This window comes from Phlebotomus argentipes, unplaced genomic scaffold (assembly GCF_947086385.1).
Source record: "Phlebotomus argentipes unplaced genomic scaffold, Phlebotomus argentipes genome assembly contig_15, whole genome shotgun sequence".
In the NCBI taxonomy this organism is placed as follows: Eukaryota; Metazoa; Arthropoda; class Insecta; order Diptera; family Psychodidae; genus Phlebotomus; species Phlebotomus argentipes.
In genome coordinates, this window is record NW_026776181.1 from 1,319,902 (window position 1) to 1,343,323 (window position 23,422).

The window sequence follows — 23,422 nt, forward strand, 5'->3', positions numbered from 1 at the left end:
CGCGCCCGTGTCCCGTCTCGAAGTCTCTCAGTGTTCTCACCAGTTCTCTGCTCTGTCCTGAGGAATCCATAGTCCTCAGTTCACAAAGCAAGTCCATCGCAAATCGACTTAGCAAAAGTCCGGGGCGTTTCTCATATCCCGTGAAAAAAGAGACCGAAAATCGTCTGCTCTTCAGGCCGTGCCCCAAAAACCCCATCAACTGGGAACAGAGTGTGAATTGGGGCTAGGGTTTAGGTGAAAAAAAGTGAATAGGGAGAATTTGCAAGGGGCCGGGGCCATTGGAGGTGTTCTGGGGGTGAAATTTCACAAGTCGCCCAACCCAACAACAAGCCCTCAACAGCAAGGATAAGGCATAGCCACGAATTGAATATTTGTGAAAAGCTCCCGTCGCCTCCTGAAGGCCTACCCCCGGTACAGTGACATTGCAAAGCGAATCACATTATCATAGGCGAAATTGAGAAGAAAGAGGAAAAAAAATCAAGGGACATAAGAAGAATTATATTTTCCAATACAAAACTTACTAAACTAAGCATAAAGAAATCAAGAATTTGTTAATAAAACTTGCTATAATGAGATTGTAAATAAAAGTATAAAGTAATATTCACAAGTGAAATTAATAAGCGAGCTGTGATTTGAGAAAATAAGAAGTTCTTTTGTATAAATCCTAATTTTTCTTAAGAGCGTGTGTTTGTAATCAAGAGGGAAAATCTACGATTCTGTTTTTTCACACTCAACTTGCGTTCCTGTAGAAATTCTTTTGTGTAGTGTTGTGAATATAAATGTAAGTACTTTTGCCCCCTGAAAATGCCCTTATTTCTACACTTTGTGCACCTAACGTGAAAATAAAATTACACTTTATGTCATAATATGGCTTCAAAAGTGATAACCAATAAACTCTGTCTATCAGAAACGGTCCAAAATTATGGACACAAGCAATTGACGACTAAAATACAAATTTTATGTTATGTTCAGCGATTTAATGGTCCATAGAGTGGCCATTAAATTTATCAGCTGATTTTCATCGCATTGAAACAAATTATTATTTTGTGGGAGAAACAGAGATATGTTTCATTTTGACAACATTTTGTATCCATCTTCCTCGGCATTGTCACCAATCTGTCTCTCCAGTTCAAACGGTTCAAACGTAATTTGCCTCTCCCTCTCTTACATACATATGTTCATATGTATAAATATAGCTAAACCACATCTTATTAATAAGCTAATATTATAGTCTATGCTTGGCACATCTGGCAAATTAAATCACCTCAAATCTGTCCACCGAAAATTCCCTCACAATCGGGATGTTTCTAATCCCAGCGCGCGCGAGAAGAAAAGCCAGGAAGGAGAACGCAATAAATATCCAATGTAAACGCAAAGTTTGTTCAATAAGAGAGAGAGTAAATCGAATTGTGCGCCCAAAAAGCTCAAGCCAAACGAGCATTTCTGTATGATTTCCCTTCCTCGACAGTTTTGTTTTCCCACCCATTTTCGCCAGAAACCAAAACCTCTCCCTTTCGTCCAACTCACTGAGATTGTAGCTAATGCACCGTCAAAAGGAGGAATTCAAATAAAAAAAATCATCTCTCCGCTTCACATTCGACGAGGCAGCGTCTCGATTGATTTCTTCCGCCGCATAGAAATTCGGAGATAGGTGAAAATATTGCCCATGTATCATCGTGGCAAAATGTCCATAATTTCGAGAGGGGAATGCCAAGAGGAGTATGATTTATCGCAAGTAAATAGCCTCGAAAGTGTGCGATAGAGAAGCGATGAGGGTTATGATAAAACGTGTATCCCCCGATAAAGGTGCTCTCGATGGAAATGCAGACACCATTTTCCTTCTCATCCCATCACCCGGTTCGCCGACCCAACTTTCACACTCATCACGTGTTCTGATGTTCAAACAAGAGCGCCAACCGCAATTCCCATCCCACGGGAATCTGCCATGGTACTGCGGGACTTGAGAGTGATTGAATTCAGTCCTTTGTCTCAAAAACCATGATTGTGCGGCTGTAATTGATATGATTTGCCCTCCGGGATGACCTTGTCCTTCCCATGGACATCCAAGTCTGCCCGCGAGTCTACATATGTGGACGAAAAGCCTCTCGCTCTCTTCGGCATTTATTCAAAAACACCTCTCGCAATTTCTATTATAATTACATGTGCTGTAAATATACAGAATCGATTTTTACTGCTTCACACGCTCCTTACATGCTACATGGAATTCAGCAAGAAGGGTTAGGGTGAAATTTAAGGTCTACTATGGACTTTTATGGAACTTTTGCGTTTTCAAAATCACTCAAAAGTACAAGGGAAGGATTTTACTTGTCTCTCAGTGAATTTGCGGTATAACAACAAAAAGATGAATGAACAAACACAATTTATTCAAACTATTAAAGAAAATCCATTTCATATCCCACAATATTCTAAATAAAACACATGAGATTATCGAAGAGAATTCGCAATTGCTGAAAGCTCAACAGTTTTTCTTGAACAAATGTTCGAAATTGTATCTTTTCCTCCTTTCAGGTTAATTTAAGAATAGTGGAAAAGACATTAAACTTTGCATTGTTGGAGATAATTTTCGTGTAGTTTAAATATTAAACTCAACGTGACAATACGTCCTGTTGCACTCCTTATTTGAACTTTAAGATGCTTTTCCGCTTCTTCATGACACTTTTATGCATGCCAAGCGACAACAATACATATACATAAAGTAGCATAACACGCAGATGGAGAAAAGCTACAAATCATGTCAACGAGACATTGCTAGAAATGCAATTTATTCACACCCACAAACACTTTCTAATACTAATGAAGCCCTCTAGACATTCTCAAATCGAAATCTTTCAATTTCTTTTTTACCATTGCAGAAATGGAAATCATACCAGAAGGGAAAAACTTTCGATTAGTGCACGATAATGAGCTTCCCCAAATTCTTGAGGTGTTGGAACACTATTTACCGGAATCGCTAAAGGTTTGTTGTGTAATTGTGCAAACTTTTCGTGTTTCAATAGACATTTTATGCGCCCCATTTTACGATTATTCCATTTAAATTATTATCATCAGACTTTGGGTGATATTTTATAGCACGCAGCTCATGTTTAACCTTCATGCTAGTGCCACTCGTGAAATAGCACTTTAAGGGTGGCAAAATGTCGCATTTCGTGCTTTTGAGCTTTTTTCTGTCCCTCACTCGACACTTTCGAATATTAAAGAATGTGAAATGATTGCTTTGTCTCGCTTCACGAAATAAATTAGAGGCACAGTTAGAAAACACTATTTGCTGAATTGCTAGAAATTTTCGACTAGTTAAAGTGGCAAACTTTCAAACTTTATGATAATCACGATGAAAGTGAAAAGCTATTAGGGGAGAAATATGCATATTTTTCGTGTTATTTGGGTCTATATTTCGTGTACATTGCAGGTTTTTTTTCCTTCTTCTTTTTAAAGTCAAGGTTGAAAATCAATTCAATTACGAGAAAATACAACATGAAAAATTTGCATAAACTATCACCGAAAAGAATTTCTTTTGCCACCTTAAGAGAAAGTTCCTATTTTTCTGCCACACATACAACTTATGGTTTTTGTCAGTAAGGTCAAAAGCTTTACACCAGTGAACAAGGCATATTAAAAGACAAATAAAGTATACAGTAAATTAAATTCTACTCCAAATCTCTTTTCTCCCCGCAACAGTTTCATCAAACGGTGAAGACGTACCTGAATAACCGAGTTTGGCAATTTTATTTTTACGTGTCGAAGAATTGGCCTGCGGAGCCGATATGTCTGCATTTTCCAGGATGCACGCTAACCGTGAGTTATTTACTATATAGCCGATAAATCAAATTATTCAATGTCACCTCCTTTTGTTTTCAGCCCAATAACAGAGTGTACGAGAGTTTCGGCATCTTTTGTCCCTCTTCGCAATTGGAACATGTCGAATTGCTGCGGACAGAGGATGTCCTGATCGAGTGGACACAGCCTTTGTACCTGAATTTTACGCACATTGCCATTATGGATTGCATTGAGGAATTCTATTCAGCGCAAGGTAGCATCGATAAGCTCATAGGTGATATTTATATCTGCAAAGGTCCACCGGATCGTCTCGAATTAGAAAGGTATTACAACAATGTGCCAAAGCTATAAAATTTATCACTTCTGCTCTTCCACAATAAATTTACGGATTCGAAGCAGATTCATTCGAATAGAAGCAACCAAAGGAACCCTTTATGAAAAGAGTGCGTCATTTAAATTTTTATGGATTTCAGGGTCAATTTATTCAAATCTTCAGTTGTAAATATAAATTTGACCTTCTGCTAAGCTTAAACATAAGTAAAACGTGGCTCATCTAGCAAGCTTCTTGCTCAGTAATTGAGCGATTATTATTGATTGGGAATAGCTAAGCTATCACATGATGTGAAGAGGACAATTTGTGCCCCAATCATCTCTGAATTCTAAATGAAATTTTCAGTATTCTGTGCATTCATGGAAATCATATAAATATTATGCACCAATTGGAGCTTTGTAATTGCGTTAGATCACCGACCAAGCTTATTATACCACTTCAAAATTCACTTAAATAATTTCATTATAAATCTTATTGAGCTTCTATCCATTAATCTGCGTCTACAGAACTGAATAAAATAAAATTGATCTTTGTAGAGTTTTAGGTATAGTTAGATTTGTAAGGGGTTATTGCTTCTTGATAATTCCATGTAAATTGTTTCCACACAGCAAGTGATCACATGATTTTGCCTATTCCTCTACAGTTTGCCGTCCAGTGAAGTGGAAATGCGTCCTCTTGCGCTGGAAAACGTGAAAGCCATCCACGATCTGTACCCGGCCAGTGAGATTGAGTGCATTGAGGTATTCGAGAAGCTAGTGAATTCTCTGCCAGGATTCGGCATCTTCTGCGTGGGCACGGGCGAGCTGGCTGCCTGGATGGTACAATCGTACTATGGCGCCATGTGCAGCATGCAGACTAGGCCTGAGTTCAGGCGCAAAGGCTACGGAATCCACTTGGCGGCAGCGCTCACGAAGCTAGTGGTGGAGCGCGGATACAAGCCATTTGTTGTGATCCGACCAGAAAATGATGCGTCCAAAAGTCTCTACATCAAGCTAGGCTTTGAGCGGGCCTTCGCCAGCGTCAGAGCCACTCTTAGTCCACACCAAGACAGCGTCAATGGTATTTCTGTGCGTGAAAATGGGGATCATCTCGAGGATATTCATGTGGAATTGACGAGTGATCTCGACAATACAACACCACAAAGTTCAAAAGCAAACGAAGAAGGTGGATAAGATGGCGTGATTGTGACCAAAATGATATATCTTCTCCAAGTCAATAATTTCTCCTTTTTGCCTAACCTTTTCCCTCCCTCAAATCACGTTAAAATGGCTTTCTTGGAAAGAGCATAAGACGATCTATACTCAGACACTCTCTTGAAAACGTTTTACTAAAGAACGACTTGATAAAATCTATACACAAGACAATTTTTCGACATCGGCTGCCAAAGGTTTTTGAATTTATTAAAAAGAGATTACCATTTTTTAAATTTATTATCTAAATTGCCTATGTCTATTAGATTTAATTTATCAATAAAACTGCATTTCGGCGAAAATTCAATCAAAACAGACACTTAAGAAAGATTTTACCACAGAACCAAATTTGTTTTATCTTTTTTCTTAGAATACTTATTCAATCAAGGCAATTGAGCGTAACCTTACATAAAATTTCTTAGTGAATTCTAAAAAAAAATCCACCACGAATTAGATAGCCCTGAGGGAGAATGCATATTTATCAAGAAAATAAAAACCAATTGAAAAATGAAGAAAAAAAAAATACTTTTAACAAGCAACATAAAAATGCTTTAGCATTTAAGGAAAAAAAAACCTAATAAAGTATTTTTAATACCAAAATGTGTTTGAGCAATAAATGCTTGGAATATCGAGGAAATGTTGCAAACTTTAAAAACAGAAAGGAGAAAATAATATGATTAAAAATGTGCTTTACTTATAGTCATATCTCACAAGAATATTAAAAAAAAATTACTAGTGAAACACGAAAGAACACGTAAAAAGTGTAACATGCAATTGGAATGGTCCAATCGACAAGAACATAACTTATAAAAGATGAAAAATTCCAAAAAGGTGATAGAATTTAGGAAGGAATAACAGTTTAGGTGGGAAAATATGAAACGAAATTGTAGTTTTTTACGTTGGAACTTCTTCTCAACCTTTTACTTATATTTATTGAAAAAAAGGAGTTAAAAGAGATTTATAACATGAAAATCTTGCTAGGTCTTTCGAATTTCAGATTAAATTATATATATTCTAATACTAACTGAATATATTGACACTATCTAATGGCGCTGTATTTTTAACAGATTAGGTATTTCTTGTAGATTTTACGCCAATAAATTTTCTTTTAATTTAACAACAGCAAACATGTATTTTACTATTTCTTCATGATTTCCAACTCAATGTGTATTTACAGTGTATCGGTTGCGCCGGCTGATTTTGAATGTGGGCAAAATTCTCATTGCTCTCTTTGCTCTCTTTGTGGGACACACTGTGTGACTGCGCTGTCAGGGGGCATTCGGTGCTTTTCGCGTATTGAGGAAGTCTTGCTCATCAGTAATTGTTTAGCTATGGGAGATTCAAGTTCGGACGATGAGTTGCCGGAAGAGTGGCAGATGTACTGTGAGCGACCGGAATGGTCAGACGTGGTGCCTATCGAGCAGGATGATGGGGAAAATCCGGTGGTTGTGATCGCCTACAGTGACAAATGTCAGGACAGAGTCTCATGCTTGTGAAAAGACATTAATGACTGCCTCTCTTTCCAGTCAAGGACGTTTACAACTACTTCCGGGCTATTGTGGCGTCCGGAGAGAAGTCCGAGAGGGCTCTGGAATTGACCAAGGACGCTTTGGTGCTCAATCCGGCGAACTACACGGTGTGGCAATATCGGTGAGGATCCTGAAATTAAATGTGTTTCGGCAGGGAGTTTGTGAGAGATGGTCTTGCTTTGCAGGAGGGATGTTCTGAAGGCATTGAATGCTGACCTCTCTAATGAGTTGGACTACGTGGCAGACGTTATAGAGTCGAATGGGAAGAACTACCAAGTCTGGCACCATCGAAGGGTCATCGTGGAGTGGCTTCAAGACCCAGGGAAGGAGCTCGAGCTCACTGAGAAGATTCTACGTGTGGATTCGAAGAACTACCATGCTTGGCAGCACCGCCAGTGGGTCATATCAACATACAGGTAGGGATTGCGAAGTGCTCAAGTGACCTCCGGTTGAATTTTAATGGTTTTTTGCTTCCAGACTCTTCGACAATGAGCTAAACTTCGTGGATAGACTCTTGGGGGATGACGTACGGAACAATTCAGCGTGGAATCAGAGGTTTTTCGTGCTTAAGCACACCGGATTTGACACAAATGTGATTTCCAGGGAAATTATGTACGCCATGAATCGCATCCGTCTGGTCACAGGCAATGAGAGCTCGTGGAACTTCCTACGCGGCATACTGCAGCAGTCAGAGGATCCCTCTCTTGACCACTATCCAGAAGTTGTGGCCTTCTGCGAAGAGCTTTTCGACTCCGGATCCAGATCACCTCATCTCCTGGCCTTTCTGATCGACATGTACATCGAAAAGGCTTTACGAACAAAGGAGGGGACCAGAGATGAGTACGCCCATCGCGTCACCAGTCTCTGCGATCTGATGATTGAGGAGTGCGACACAATTCGCAGCCGGTACTGGAGATACATTCTGGACAACTTCTATTCCAACTACAAGGCGTCCGGAAGTGTTGGGAACCACGATAAAGAGACAACGCCTGAGTCAGAGAATATCTCAGTGGATTCTTAACAATTGTTTGCAGTTCTGCTTCAAAGCATTTCTTATTCAGTGTTGCAAATAAATATTTAAAGAGAGATCGACCCTCGGCGGACCAAAGATTTATGGCTGGGTTTGAGGTTAGTCAACGAATCGTTGCGAGTTTTTGCGACAATAAAAGATAAAATGATACTCACAGGTAATGAACCAATGTAATCAAAAGTGTTGTGTAGTCCGCATTCTCAGGAATAGATCATTTTTTGCTGAACAATAACAAAACAAAATGTAGAAATGAACACCGCTTATCTAACTTAAATTCCGTCAGGTGGCGCTTGGTTGCTTTCCGCCAAAATATTCATTCATATTCAACTTCACACCGTATATTTGGAGGTAGAAAAAACACAAAAATTTCAAATTATTCTTTTACACGATAGATTTATTATTGATTATTGCTTTGGAACATACAATATTACAAAGATTATTATTTTACACATAAATAGTTTGATAGATTGAATATCTTGCTATAGGTAAGTTTAAGTTTGTAGAGCTATTCAGTTCAAAATAATATTTTCGTAGTGGACAAAAGGCACCAGTCTTTTATTTTCACTAACTACGTATATTCAGTTGCGAAGTAAATAAAGTATAGGAACACAAATTGCGCCTGATGTAATTTGTGTGAAGAATCTCATTCAATAATTGTAATCAAAATATATTGCGAGAAACATCAATTTTGGATGCGTTACCTTCGCATTTCTCTCGTTGATTTGCCTCCTATTTCTATAATTGTTTTTACCAAATACGGCTTTAAAAAGGTATTGGATTGCTTAAGAGTGTTCCTTAGTTGTGATTCTCGAAATACCCATTCCTTTCGAAAACCGTCCTGTTTTCTCAAATTGTGTAGCTTGGTTCAATATAGGTATGCTGAACGGTATTGAAGTTTCAGATTTCGGTTTGGGACGGTAATTAGTATTTTTAAATGTTTCCATTTCGAGCATAAACATGCCCACGAGGCGACCTAAAATAATTTTTCCAATGATCGAGCAGCAAAATATTTTTTTTATACATTGTGCGAAAGCGATCCTAGAGTTCATTTTGTACAATAAATGATTCCAATAATTACAATACACAGTACATCTTTGATATTTTATTCCTTCTCATCAATCGTATAAATATTGTCATACTAAAATGTAATTCTATAAAACATTTATGCAACACAAGATTGGGATACTTTGGGAAAGAATATCTGAGGGAGGGGAAAACTGTGATTCCATTTATCTCATAAAGAATTTTGTCAAGAAGAATATGTTCCTGTGTACACGGTACATACATAATGAAATTCGTTGGTGAAATCATTAATTACATAAACATGTTTTCGCTTTTGAACAAAGTAGAAACAAAAAAAAATGCTACAAAAATGAGAAAATGATAACTAATAATAAATATACACTTATATAGCCTCAAATGACAATTAAAATGAGGAAAATTGTCTACTCTTATCTTGACTAATGCCAAAAACTCCTTTTAATCTTCTTTTAGTCAGGATTCAAAACGAACACAAGGAGAAATTCAGAAAATATCGGTGGGAAGAAAACACTTATTGTCTTTATCAATTCAAGGGAGGATGAAATTAAAATTATAAGAGGAAAAAATTTTGGTGACTTGCATGCAGAGGAATTACTAATAAAGTGCAAAGATTTCATGATACTTTGACACTTTCAGATGCTGTCAAATCTCTTCTTTTATAAATTTGCACATCAGAAATTTAGTTAGATTTCGAGTATAAGTCTGCCACTTTATTGCAGTATTTTCTTGCCTATGGCCCTAAAGATGACGAGCACGACGGAAACAATAAATTTTACATTTAAGTATGTCGTATAAGAAATTTTATACCTGTTGTTTTTGGCCACAGAAATACAATTATTTATAGAAAATCTGTTTCATCTGAATTAAGTTTCCTCTCATATTTTAACTATATTATACACAATATCCATCAACTTTTATGCCATTGATCTTTGTCCACTTTAAATACTACATTTAATATATTTACTATATTATAGAAAACCCTAAATATTGCAGGTTAAGCACCGATCTTCAGCTAATTTTTTGATGTAATTATTTATATTTCTCCATATTACTTCTTTTTATATATAGTTTTCTTCTTTACCTTAAAAGGATTTCTTCTCTCCTTCATTGTTTGTGTGGAAATATTGTAAATCTTTCTATGACATTTATCATTTTTCTTTAATAGTTTATTATTATGTGTGTATATGCATGACATAATGCATAGAGTAGTTCACTTAATTTATATCCATTCTTACTTATGAAAAAATACAAAGAGCATATAAATATATTCTGTTTACACTATACGGTAAAGTTTCAATAAATAGAAAGGGTCTTCTTACATACTAATTAGTATTTAATTTGTTTTTTTTGTAATACTCCATCAGAAATGACACAGAAAGTAAAAGAGAAAATCAAGTGGAAGAAATATAGAACATAAAATAAAAGTATTAATATTGTTTACTTTTTGGAAGAAATTCATTTTTCATTACACTTTACATTTACAGTGCGCTATATTTTCAGATCTTTACGCTATTCATCTACATAATTTATTTACATCTCTTATCTAAATCCTACCAGTGAGATTTATAGGACATTTTTATTATAGGAAACATGGAGGTGTACAAATGTAACAGAAATTACAGTGGAACTTTCGGATGATATTACAGTACATTTATCATAGGTGCTTATAGGGGTAAGTACAGATTTATTCACATTATTTTCGTTACCCCAACTCTTCGATATACTCAGGAAGTTTAGGCTTCACCAGAAATTGCTATTTGTGCTTTTTTCTGAAAATAAATGTTCCCAAAGGCAGCAAATCTAGTTTGTGATACAAACTTTTCTTTTGATCTTGCGCCTGATACCTTCTAAAACCTTGCTCCAAATTCAGCTTTCTAATGTTTCGAGAAAATGTCTCATTTTTCTTAATGAAAAGCCTACATTTCCAGAAGTATCTCAGCTTGTTGAGCTCCAGAAATTGTGATGATTTTGTGGTTCTAAATACATGAAATTTTCATTGAATATATGTACATAACCCCAACCATCAGTCAAGTGGTTTAGAGTGAATGAGTCTTATGTTACAGTATTTTCTCCAATAAGATGTTCTTCATAGCATTAATCTAATCAGTCAGAATATCCATATTCCTAATTAGTTGCTCTTCACATTCAATACAGTGACTAATTAGTAATTACTGATATCTATTTGGATGAGTCTGTCCTATGTGCACTCAATGATAAGGGGCTGACTGGACTCAATTACACTGGGCCTAGAGTCTCCGTTCTGCGCGTGACTGTAATGCGGCCCCTGCTGGATGGTCGTGGCCCCATCCTTCGTGAGGGTCACGATCTTTGAACCGGGTGACCCCGGAACGCTCTGTTGTAGTCCGGGCACGTGGTTCCGCATCTGCGTGACTTGCGCTGGATTCTGATGGTGCGGGGAGCTGGCGATGGTGATGAGTGTGGGCGGCGGTTGTCCAATGTGCCTCAGGTGCGTATGGCCGCTCACGTGGTGCATCTCGTACATCTCATGCTGCAGCGGTTCGCCGTGATCCTTCTCAGGTGCGCCCGCTGTTGACACAAAAATAGGACACAGATATGAGAAAGATCAAAGATATCAAGGGTGTCAGTCAGGGACATCTGATCTAAATCTTCAATTACTTTCTATGTCAAACCTACCGAAACATTCTGAAGTTGCGGCGGCGGCCAGTGCTAACTCTTCCTCGATATTATTGGGCTTGCAGCTCGTCGTCTTCCAGTGCGTTCGCAATCCGGACGCACTTATGTACTTCTTGTCGCAGCCCTGGCACACGTACGGCCGATCGTTGGTGTGTAGTCGCTTGTGCAGCTTAAGATGAACAAACTGAGTGAATTTCTGCGGACACAGGTCACAAGCGTAGGGTTTCTGTCCGCTGTGCAGGCGCAGGTGAGTCTTGAGATTCGACGTGGAAGAGAATCGCTTCTTGCAAATATCACATTGGTGGGGCTTCTCACCAGTGTGCACCAGATGATGCTTCTGTAGATGGGCAAGTTGAGTGAAGGACTTGGTGCACACGTTGCACTTAAACGGCCGCTCTCCTGAGTGTGTCCTCAAGTGGACCTTTAGGTTTGATAGTTGGCCGAAGGTTTTACAGCACACGTTACACTCGTAGTGCATCTTGCCGTCCTTCTTTTTCAGCGGGTAAGGGAGGCTGCGGTATCCTCGAGAGCCGGCCGAATTGGGACTCAAAGGACTGCCGCTTCGAGTGCACGACATCCCGTCGGGACTTATGCTGCAGGGCGGGGAGACCCGATGAGGGGATAGTCTCTGGAGGGGGGTCAGAGGGGTCATCAGGTGATGGGACAGTTGTATCTGATTCCCGTTTTGGAGGGTGATCAGACCAGGGGAGGAGGCTAAGGAGTGGCTGCCTAACCTCTCGTACTGACCCTCGTGCGGTGAGTACGAGGACGACGGTGTGTGCGTGATCACATTACTTCCCGCGCTCGAGTAGATGCCGTAGGTGTAGGTCGGGGACCTAGAGCTTTCATTGCAGGTCGTTGGAACGGGAACCGCCGAATATATCAGCGTTGAAGGCTGCGGCGAAGGTTCCTTCTGCGTTACCGTCGTAAATCGAGGTGTCTGTGCTGCAGACGTGATCTGCGTAACTGCGATCGGACTCTGCAAATTCGAACTGGAGTCTGGACTGCAGGCGTTGCCGTACCTTTGAGACTTTTTGTACGAGTACGCCATTTCAGTGGGCGAGGTGGGTGGTGGGGTGGCATTCGGCTGCCGCCTGACCTCGTCCGGTCGGCTACCGGTGAGGATAGTCTCCAAAATGCTAGAGCTAGGTGGTGTGTATCTCATGTACGTGGCCGGTGGGGGTGGCGAAGTCGTCTCGGCTTCGTAAAAGGGCTTCATTATAGGTACAACGGCATGCGGTGTGGAGTCCAGAACAATCACCGTACTGGTGGCTGGACTGACAACCCTCTTCGGACTTGCGATCTTTTCTACTGTCACTTCCTTGGGTGTCTCCTTCTCCTCAGCCAATTTGATGTTCTTACTATTTTTAAACTCATATTTGAGCGGCATTTTCATCTTCACTTTCCTATATTCATTCTTATCAGCCACTTCAGCCTTCAGAGTGATCACGGTGGTCTCCTTCGGAGCATGAGTCTTCTTTGAGCAGTCTAACACGTAATTGTTCTCACTCTCGCTATCGCTCGAGTCCTCAGGTGGTGTGAATCCATCGTCGTGATACCCATTGCTGTGGTATCCTTCATCCGATCTCACCGACCCGTCAGTCGGCGTGAGCTGGTGTTCATAGGTTGTGTCCTTGCTCACCTGGCTCACCGGCGACTCGGCGTCCTTCTCCTTGCAACCCTCTCTCAGTGGCGATTGCTCCCTCGCAGTCGTCACCTCCGCCCTTAAATGCACTACGGTCTGATGCTGACGCTGGGCGGTGGGTGGCGGCGACGGACTCGGCGTGGGGGTACGTCGAGGAATGTGAAAGCCCATGACGAACTTCATGTGATTGTAGGCAATCTCCGGATGGATGGGTGCCGCTTGCATCCCGTACGCCTTTTTCATTGTCTCTTCCTTGCATATACTGTACGTCGCGCGTTCCGGGTCAACGTCGTAGCCCAGTCTCTTAGCAAAATCACGGCAATACCACACCATTAGCTCTTCATTAGGCATGATATCACGAATTGTGTAGAAGTAAATGTGCTCCTGATGCTGACACGCTACCAGATTCATCACAGACAAGCTGTACGCCGACGCTACGTATCGCATCCAATTGGCGTGACTCGTGTCCGATCCGTCCAGATAGTAGAACTCAGCATCTTTGAATATCTGCAATGATTTGTAATGGAAGATTTATAATCTGGACATCAATAGTTTGAACATCCGAAAAGTACCTTAATATTCCCATATGTAACATGTGTTGTACCCTCCACCTGAGATAACATGAAAATAGAGAAGAATTTTTAGTGGAGGGTTAAAAGGAGTTTTGAAGTAGTTAGATTCCGGGTCGACAGGTTGAAAAAAGTTTGGGTGGACCAGATAGATGGTATATAGTAAATATGTACATATATAAAGCCTATAGCTAGAGTGCAGAATGCAAATAAAGGATTGACTCCGAATTAGTACTTACTCTCCAGAAGTACCGCCAGGACCTCTTGTCGCTGGGAAAGTTAGGGGTAGGAACACCCTCGAAGGGTCCGAACCTTGTTCCCCTTGGAATAACGCCGGTACTCCAAACACCTTCAGTCTGAAATGCCAAATAATTAGCTACAATCAAATGTTCATCCTGAATTCTTACCGGCACATTTGGTGTTGATAGGACTAAGGATGGTTTGAGCGTGAGACTTCGCGGTAGGGTTTTCTCCGCTCGGTTAGCCACGCCCCGTTCACAGGGTACGTCGGGCACAATGTAGACTGCCAAACGTTCAAAGTCATCCTCACGCATCCGTGTGACGTCATACTCCTGGCTCTGCTGCTGGCTACCGCCCGGCGTCGGACTTCGCGAGGGACTGGATACGTCCATATTCTCGGGAGGAATGGTAGGACCAGTTGGACAACCCTTGGCGGATACTATCACAGAACCGCTCATGATCACCGGCGGTAGAAGCTCAACTGTAAAGCCCGGGTGCAGCTCTTCCTGCAAGACAAGGATAAGGAACATTGTAAGAAATACATTGTTTTTTTAGTCTATACAACACAGTAAAAATTTACAAAACATTTTTATTTCTAGCTATTCAAATGATTTTCATATGATTCTATTTAGGCATCTTCTATAGTTGAAAAAGGATAGAACTATAGTTGCCCAACAAATAATAAATTTGTTATATGTATTAACAAAAAAAATACTTGTAATAATCCCAATATTTTTTAGAGATGAAATAAATTTAAAGTTAGAGGAAGACGTTCAGATTAAATTATCTCATTCATATATAATTTATTTCATGGTACAAGTTCTATAATTGAATTTCAGAAAATTATTTCCAAAATTATATTATATTTTGTATAGTTTAGAAACGTCAAATATTGCAGGTAAAAAATAAAAAATTTTTTTCTAAAATACTGTCATGTCCCAGCATTAATTAAAGCAGTGCATAGGAAACAGCAATATGGAGGCCATCCAACACGGAAAAGTGAAATGGGCGAGTGGAAAAGTTTGGTCGCACGAGGAAAATGGAGTTTCGGGTGTCGATGCTCACTTTCCAGCACCGGTTCGGGGCCTATAGGCAACGAGGGTGTGGTGGTGAGCACTCGAAAGGATTGGCGTCCGGGTGGAAAGTTGTTCCTGGATTCTCCGTCAAAAGGAAAATTAATTTGCGATTTTCACTGCTCTCAAAGGCGCGACGGCAGCCGAGACGGTGCAGAATGCAACTGCGCACACCACCATCACCATTCAATTCATGTGTTGGTGGCTGGTGCATAACTGGGTCAGTAGAGAAATACTCGACGTTTACATGGATCAATATGTGCTTTCTCGCCGTGTACATATATTGGTGACCGATTGTTGAAACTCTTTTCCATCTAAGACGAACTTCTTCTCCACTTGCGTTCGACGATCTCTGGCAAAATCATAGAAAAAATAGAGCGGGCAATCGCTCAGCTCAATGTGAGGCCGCAAAATGCCTCTCTTTCGATCCGACGCGATTTTCCCGAAGCTTCCCCGAAAGCTGCCCACTTTCCATGTGTTCGTGAGCTTGCAAGCTTTCTGTCGATGGTATAGGAAAGTGCATGCCTTGCACTCTCACTTCCTGCTACGAACCCACCCCGCCAACCCCCGAAAATATGGTCGACAAGGGTTGTGGAGACTGAGAAATGGCCACGAAACATGTGCATTAATAAAGGAAGAAGAGAAATCCAAATGAAAGTGCACGATGGGCGTTTTAAACTGGTACATGACCTCAGTCATTGCCTTTGTCATTGTCAATTGTGCAACTATCGCGTTGGATGTGTTGTGAAATACCTTTACCGGGCCAGAGATGCAGTTGCATCACAATTCCAGAGTCACGTATTCAACAATGGGCCTACCAATTGCATCATTTTCGTCTTGAACTCTCGCAGTTCATCTAACTTGATGATGATTTAATGTTGATCACCAACCTGATTTTTCAGGAAATACAGAGATCACGGAAAATGAATATTAATGTTTTTGTTTTAGAAGCTTCATATAAAACCAATTCTATATTCGAAAGGATGTGCATTCTGGAATAGTTGCTAATCCTTTCATAACTTCGAGATAATTACGAGTTCGAAATGTCTTTTTGAATGCTATAATCACGTTGTCTGACTGAGTTATGCATTTCCAATCTAAATATTTATTCATTAATTTAATTATCTTCAAGATTTATTCAGAGTGTGATTTGTTTGAAAAATCGTTACAATGGTTTCACACACTCATTCCAGCCTTTAACCTCAAGTCACACTCTCGCAAAACTGAATTGAACTTGATCTTCAGAGTTGCGTACATCGGACGCTCACTTAGCGGCTCAAATGCGCGGCGTTCAAATGAGAGTCATCAGAATAAGCGGGAAATAATTCGCTCTTTTTCATTCAATATATGTATGAATTGATAATGGTAAGTTTTAGCTGTACAGTAACACGTGATTGCCAATCACTCTCACACTCAGCATCATATTTGAATAATCCAAATCTCCCATCGTGTGACAGTTATATAAAGTCTGATATGAATATGACCTTATCTCAGCACCAATACTCAGTCGAATATGCGCTTCCACTGAACGTGACTTTTAGTGTGTTTGGCGGTTTTTTTATTTGCACTTCACTCTCTCGCATTTTCGCAGAGCCGCACAGTTGCTATTTCTATACGTGCAGGTATTGGGAAAATCGGAAAACGCTTGAGAGAAAATTAGACTTATCAGCGGCATGGGTCACATTGAGAATACACTCGCTTTCATGCGTCCGACAAGCTCGTCGGTCAGTGTGTTGACTATGAGTAAATATGCATTCTAAGCAGACGCTTGAAGATCCTTATCTCATTGATATTTCAAAATGAGGCTCGCTGAGAAACTACGAGTCTACCTGAGATGCCCACAAGTGAAGCCGCTAGATAATTGCTTCATTTAATTCTCCATGACAATCCAAAACTACACTAAATTGATCGTTTTTCTCATTTCCAGTAATCACAGCCAAGGTTTTAGTCGATTTTCCACTAATGCTCTGACAATTTGAGTCTCACCGCCAAAACCCGTTCAGGCGCATCCATTTGCTGTCTGAAGTGAAGTGCCTTTTCCGTGTGCAACACACACGCAATGACGAGGAGAAAATCTCATCTAAAGATTTCCCCTAAATGGCACCTGCTCGCGTGAAAAGGCATCGGGAAATGACTGTAATTTTGCATAATATCGTACGATGATCTGCTTGCAAAAAAATAAATGTGCGGAAAACCTTGAACACTTTGCTTAGCTAAAAATAAAATGTGCCACAGAGTGTTTTCTTCTCTGCACTCTTGCACTTGATGCAGTCAGGGAAAATTCTACCACGAGAAATGAGAGTTTGGGAGTCAAGGACGCACGTCTAATTGTATTTCCTCGTACATCTATAAATATAAAATTCTCACGCAAATTTTCTCTACACTTCGCGAAGCAACTCTTTCTACAAGTTCCGACAACTCAAGCCAACTAAATTGCACCTTTGCGAGTTTTCCTTAATGTACAGAGATAGCTTCCAAAAAGGACTGAGCAAGTGAAAATTGATTGGCGTCTGGAAGAAGAAGAAGGAAGTGAAGCGATAAGAGAAAATCTACCATCGTGATTTGTATTAGGAAACTTCATGCGACTTTAACCTTGCACCTAATTATAAAGATGCATACTACACAAATCAACAGTCTCAGTCTCTGATTCGTGAATACACTACCGCGTGTCGAATGTGTTGGATATATATCAATGATGTGCTACAGAAAGTGTCGAAAAAATAGGTACACGTCATCTTATTTCCGTCCAAATTCCCCAGAAATGTGAAAATTTGGAGATAGAATCCAAATTACTTGCATAATTAATTGTTTTCACAATTCAAGTATACAGACCAGAGTAAAGATATTTTCAATTGCAGTGTTTGATAGGCAGTGGAAGCATTCCACTTGCTGGAAGTGTTCCACTTTATACAAACACCACTGTATAAGGCCAAATAGTTAGCTAAACAAATTAAGATATATTTGCGAGATTATAGCATGTTGCAAATTTATTTATTGATTGCATTTACTCCAAATGCAGAGCCTGACAGGAAAGTGATTTCCGCTGATCGAGGAGGCATACTTTTCGCACGTGTTTTTCCCACAAGACACTCAATTGGCCTTATAAGTCTAAAGTACTATTCGAGTGTAGACTTAGACGCAATTAGCATGTGAATATAAAACACAGATTCGCTTTTCATATTTACTAAAATATTACATATAAGCAATGTGAAGATCAAGGACGCAAACTTAACTGCGTATTTCTACCAACTACACATTCAAATTTAATTCTCTGTATTTTCACTTCCCACCCACATCATCACGCCTGGACGTGCAATAGTGGTGAGCATGAATTCAATATTTAGCATGGAAAATTGTGGATTTTTCTGACCTGCACTATTACTTGCCTTGTTTATTGATTGGGGGTTGCTTTAAAAACTTTATTTACTCCGCCGTTTCGGGTTTTTATATATATGAAACTCATAGATCTTGAGAGTTTCTCCAGAAAACAACCGATAAATTCCAATTGACGATTCTTATTGAATATTTCGTGGATGCCTGAAAGTTTGTGGGAGACTACATAATGTCGTAACCTTGAAAAATGCACTTTGCGCAAGACAATTTGTTTGCAATCGAAAGGGTGAGTATAGCACTGCCATAAGTGTTTGCGAAGGCGAAAAAATCTCAACACACATATATATAAAAGATGTGCGATGCTTTAGAGAAATAAACAAAATACAGCAAACGCAACTTACATATTCGTACTCGCTCTCCATCTTGGATTTTTGGAAAGGGGGTGGCAATTTCTCTTTTGAAATTTGCTTTTCTCACTGCTGGCAATTTTTCCCTTTGTAAATTGCGAAAAAGAATTCAACTCTTTGAGCTTGAGTGATGGTAAGTGGCGCTGAAAGTCAGTATATTGCTCAATAATAGACACATTTTCACAAGAACGCCTCCCAATCCTCTCAGTAGGAAATCCTGATGAAAACTGCTGCAGCCAGCGATCTTTTACCGGTTCTCACTCGCATTTTCCGGGCGGCCATTTTGCCTTTTCACTTTTCATTTGAATACAAATTGCACATGATGCCCGGTTAACATTTTGCAGCCTTTAGAGCATCAATAAGCTCTCTAGATTGTCTATTTCCTAGTTTTTGGCGTTTTTCTCTCTATTTTTTGCTCTACTAAAAGTATACCAAAGTTTTTATTCAGTGGATTTTAGTAACTGTTTCCAGGACAAAGCCAATATTTCTGAGGCCTTGAAGGGTGCCATAGTCAAATGCCAAGTTCAATAAAAGCTCCCTTGCAGTCAATATCACGGAGAATCTGCAATATATTCATGCAGTGTCTTCGCGGAAGTGACTTTCGCGAGAAATATTGTCAACCCAGCCATATATCACTTCAAATGACTTCACAATACAGTTTCACATGTATGATTACAATTTCTATTAGTTTTAGTCAATTTTTATGCTCTCCAAGACTTTATCAGCAAGGTCACTTCTATCGCCAGTTCACATACACTTTATTATTCACCGCTGATTAAATTCTCACTGGTAACTTGCAAATCCTCAAATGCAAGAGTTTTTCACTCTATTAAATATCCCTTCTTTCTGTCGCGTATGTCCAGAAAAAGCTATAATATGCAGGCGATTCTTGTGCGGAGAGATTCGCGAGCAAGTGCAGCTTTCAAACATGAGACAAATTCTAACGATGCTCGAGAGACTGATTCCGACCTAACACAACACTTTGGCTTTGTGCTGAGCAAGGTTCTCTCATTCGCACTCCTCTCTCGTGTGCTCTCTTTGTCTAACACAATGCACATGCACACACACAAGCGCCCCCCAAATACAGTTTTCACGTCAGGGGGAGCGAAAAGTGTGGGATATCCGAGGAAAAACAAGCGACATGCACTCACAGCGGCGCATGTCAGAGAGCTTCTATTTTCAAACCAACACTATCATGCCGAAACCCGCTCGATGAGAGAAAGAGCCCCCCAGTCGCTCAAAGGGGGTCTATTGACGAAAATCCGCCCATTATTGCATACATATTTTGTCACTTCACTTCGCCCAAAATGCAATATCAAAGGGACTATATAGATAGAGCTCTGGGCGACTGGGAAGCTTTTTTGCTACATAATCACATATGTATTTGAATGCATTGACAAGCCTGGGGCTTATAATTGAATATATGATGACGTGATTGAAAATCGTTCAGAATTTGAGAATTCTTAATTACTGAAAATATCGAAAATTTTTATTTTAGAATAGGCTTTTTATGACAAATGGAAAATATTTGACAATCGCTCACAAAACATTCTTTGTAGAGTAAAATGAGTCTATTTGACAGATCTGTATTAACACTCTTCGCATAAATCGCGTAGTTTATTAAATAACCTTATTTTTATGACATCAGTATAAAGAAGAAATGAAATTATTTTAAAAACATCACTTGGAGTTTTTTCGTTAAATTTGTCATATTTAATGTTTGAATAATCTTAGGTATATAGAAATTTTTATACTTTTCTGTCTTAGCTGTAGTCAATGACAGAATTTTTGATAGTCTCGTAAACCCTTGAGATTAATAAAAATAAAGTCCGATATTCCTCTATTACCGTGTACATAAATAAAAAAAACATTCTGAAACAAGCAGACGAACATTTAAGAACTCTTCAATAGAAGGACTTCTATTTTATAAAGACTTTTCGACAAACTCTGACAGAAAAATTATCAAATTTAGATATTCCGATTATTGCCAGTCAATAAAGCCAACTTGTTATCACAAAATTCCAGATAATAAGAGAACAAATAGAGAAAAGCGAAAGTATTCTAGGGTCAATGTTCTCAAAAAAAACGTGATAAAACTCATAGTTTGTGAAGTTTTTGCGCCAACTTTGAATAGCCAATATGACTATTAATCCGATGTTGAGAAGAACAACAGCAAAAAGGAGCTTTCTTGCTGGAATCCGCCGAGTTGGCGATTGCGGGCGTTATCATAATGCTGCTGTGATTTTCCAACGCTATCTGGCTGCTATTGGGACGTTCGGTGTGTTGGAAAAGCTCCAGCATACATATACAGCGGTTGTAGCTATTGCCGGGGTCATGAACCTGACGCTCGCTGGCGACGTCGACGTCACCATGACCACAGACAAGTGAAAACCGAGAGCACACCCTTAATGTTTTCTCCTCTTTCCCGACTCATCCCGTTTAGCCACGATATTCCCAATGAAAAACGAAAAAGCGTTCCGTTCATGGAACTTTGACATACATTACCATGGAATCTTATACAGAAGAAAAGGTTGAGTTAGTGCACCTTTTTCTACTGTCACATAAATTTTAATAGAATTCTCATACAATTCATCCAACTTAACACTTAAAAATTATTTTTTCAGTTTTTAATTTTTTTCTCCTTCTTGTGTGTTCCCGTTATCAGTTCTATTCAAATCAGATTCTCAGACACTTTCATTAGACAAGTACCCAAAAATTCCACTTGTCGGTTAAAATCACTTTGATTAGCGCATCCCTTCAAGGAAACTACTCGCATTTTCCACGGAAGAAAGTTACACTCTCGCTTGCGCCGAAAACTGATCAATGAAGGCGCACTATGGAAATTAATTTCAACTACATCCCTCTCCTCAATTCCCGGGCATTTCCCTGCATCGATGTTCTCCTACCGCTCCCGAGGGGAAACCGTTGAGAAAATCCTGGCGCTTTCCCGGCCATGTTGAGTCACGACAGAAAATAAAAGAGAATCGCTTTCGGATCACATGCAATGCTAGAGGACAGTGTGTTGGGCAGAGTGCAGAATTTGGAAATTAAACAGAATGAAAAGTTTGTAAATTACATATTAATTGATAACTAGAAAATTAAACGAATAAAGATATTGATAAGAGAATTATGATTTTTTATTATTATTAATTGACAAGATAATTTTTTTTCTCATTACGAGACAATCTGCGAGTATAGCACATAATTCTGCTACGAAAAAGATGTCTTCAATGTTATTTTTACGAGTATTTTGTCTTATATATAATAGACTTGACAATAGGTCATATTTTCTCTGAATTGCACATGATTCAAAAATAACATCACGTCCAAAGCATGCATGTATTATATGAGGTGTAGCCTTTGTATTATTGGGTTAAAAGAAAATTTTTAGCTATACTGATACTCCTGCATCGTATGAGAAATGCATCTCAATTTTTCCTACCCAAAAACGAGACACTCTGAATTCGGAGTAGAAAAGGATCAATGTTGGGTGTGCCAATGTTTTGGCACGAGCTCATGATGGTTATCGAGTGCGCTGAATAGCAGAAAAAAAGGTTGATTGCGGCTCCGATTGTCGACGGTGAAAAGAGCCCAAGATACGCGAAAGAGAGGGTTTGCCCTATAAAGTCATGCAACGGGCGTCTGTATTTGATGATGACCGCATTTGTGGTGTAGATTTTCTCTCGCGGCCGCGGCAAGTGCACATCCACGTAGCAATTTGTGCGTGTGAATTCTCCGGATGGGTATCAGTGCCCTCTTGGGAGGCAATGTCGAAGCAGCGCGGCGGCTGCTTGAGTAGGTCGGTCATTAACCTCGAAAGCTTCTCCACATCGAATCTGTGCTCATCTCAACACATTCGCCTTTACTGCGCCTCTCTTTCGTGGCATGGCCTCAACGTTGGTCGTGAGGAAATGAAATTGGTAGCGTATTCGAACTTGAGTCCTCAAGCGAATGCGGAAGACAGACGGACGAGCTGAGAGCGGAGAAATGGCGGAATTACGGCGATTGATGAGCGGAGTTCCAGGAAAATGTTTACCATTTGCACATGCTTCTACATGGACAATAGCAAACTCTCGTCCTTTTCCTCCTTTCGTCCTAAAATCCCATGAGACAAAGAACTCCTCGCTTGCATGGTGAATAGAGTCCGAGCGAAAGGATTCCCGAAAATGGACAACAATTGGCAAATGGCAGATTAAAAATATATGAATATTTCTATATTGTTAACCCATCCCGCAATAATGCCGCCTTCGACAGGAACTGCCCATGAAAGGACCCTTTTTTTCAATACTCTGTCACTTTTGCTCGCTACTTAAGGGCAGGCATATGGTCATTTCGGTCACAAAAGACTTTCTTGACAGGAAAAGTGATTTGATGCTGGAATTTACAGTAAAGACTAAATTCAGAGAATTTACATGGGACAGTTTTTGTCGCTTCAGCGAATTTTCAAGTGTTTGTGAAACACTGCGAGAAAATTTTTGATATAAATATCTTCGTGATGCAGGTTAGAGGTTTAAATATGAATTTTTATTGCTTCACTTAACTTTTCATCTATCGTGAGCAAATGTAATTGTAAAAAATGTTTTA

At 39.6% G+C, this 23,422-nt stretch overlaps 3 protein-coding genes across 6 annotated transcripts; 2 read left to right on the forward strand and 1 right to left on the reverse strand.

The window, feature by feature from the left end:
- LOC132263312 (uncharacterized) lies at positions 1-6,443 on the forward strand. The gene is made up of 5 exons (XM_059763013.1): positions 1-781; positions 2,874-2,977; positions 3,697-3,813; positions 3,877-4,118; positions 4,770-6,443. Exons 2-5 carry the CDS (start codon positions 2,876-2,878, stop codon positions 5,296-5,298), a joined length of 990 nt encoding a protein of 329 aa, XP_059618996.1. The 5' UTR covers positions 1-781; positions 2,874-2,875; the 3' UTR covers positions 5,299-6,443.
- A 21-nt stretch (positions 6,444-6,464) lies between these two features.
- Positions 6,465-7,933, forward strand: LOC132263311 (protein farnesyltransferase/geranylgeranyltransferase type-1 subunit alpha). Its single transcript, XM_059763012.1, has 4 exons — positions 6,465-6,786; positions 6,843-6,966; positions 7,031-7,261; positions 7,323-7,933. Exons 1-4 carry the CDS (start codon positions 6,465-6,467, stop codon positions 7,864-7,866), a joined length of 1,221 nt encoding a protein of 406 aa, XP_059618995.1. The 3' UTR covers positions 7,867-7,933.
- A 94-nt stretch (positions 7,934-8,027) lies between these two features.
- LOC132263310 (uncharacterized) lies at positions 8,028-19,765 on the reverse strand. 4 transcript variants are annotated; one of them, XM_059763010.1, is made up of 7 exons: positions 19,594-19,765; positions 18,833-19,258; positions 14,193-14,531; positions 14,025-14,141; positions 13,789-13,827; positions 11,572-13,723; positions 8,028-11,463 (listed from the first exon to the last, which is right to left on the reverse strand). In XM_059763010.1, the coding sequence occupies exons 2-7, from the start codon at positions 18,851-18,853 to the stop codon at positions 11,114-11,116; spliced, it is 3,018 nt and encodes a 1,005-aa protein (XP_059618993.1). In that variant the 5' UTR covers positions 18,854-19,258; positions 19,594-19,765; the 3' UTR covers positions 8,028-11,113. The 4 variants fall into 4 exon arrangements, with proteins under 4 accessions (XP_059618993.1, XP_059618992.1, XP_059618991.1 ...); XM_059763009.1 differs by having other exon boundaries at positions 19,515-19,765; XM_059763008.1 differs by having other exon boundaries at positions 18,833-19,765.
- Between the last annotated feature and the right edge of the window lie 3,657 nt (positions 19,766-23,422).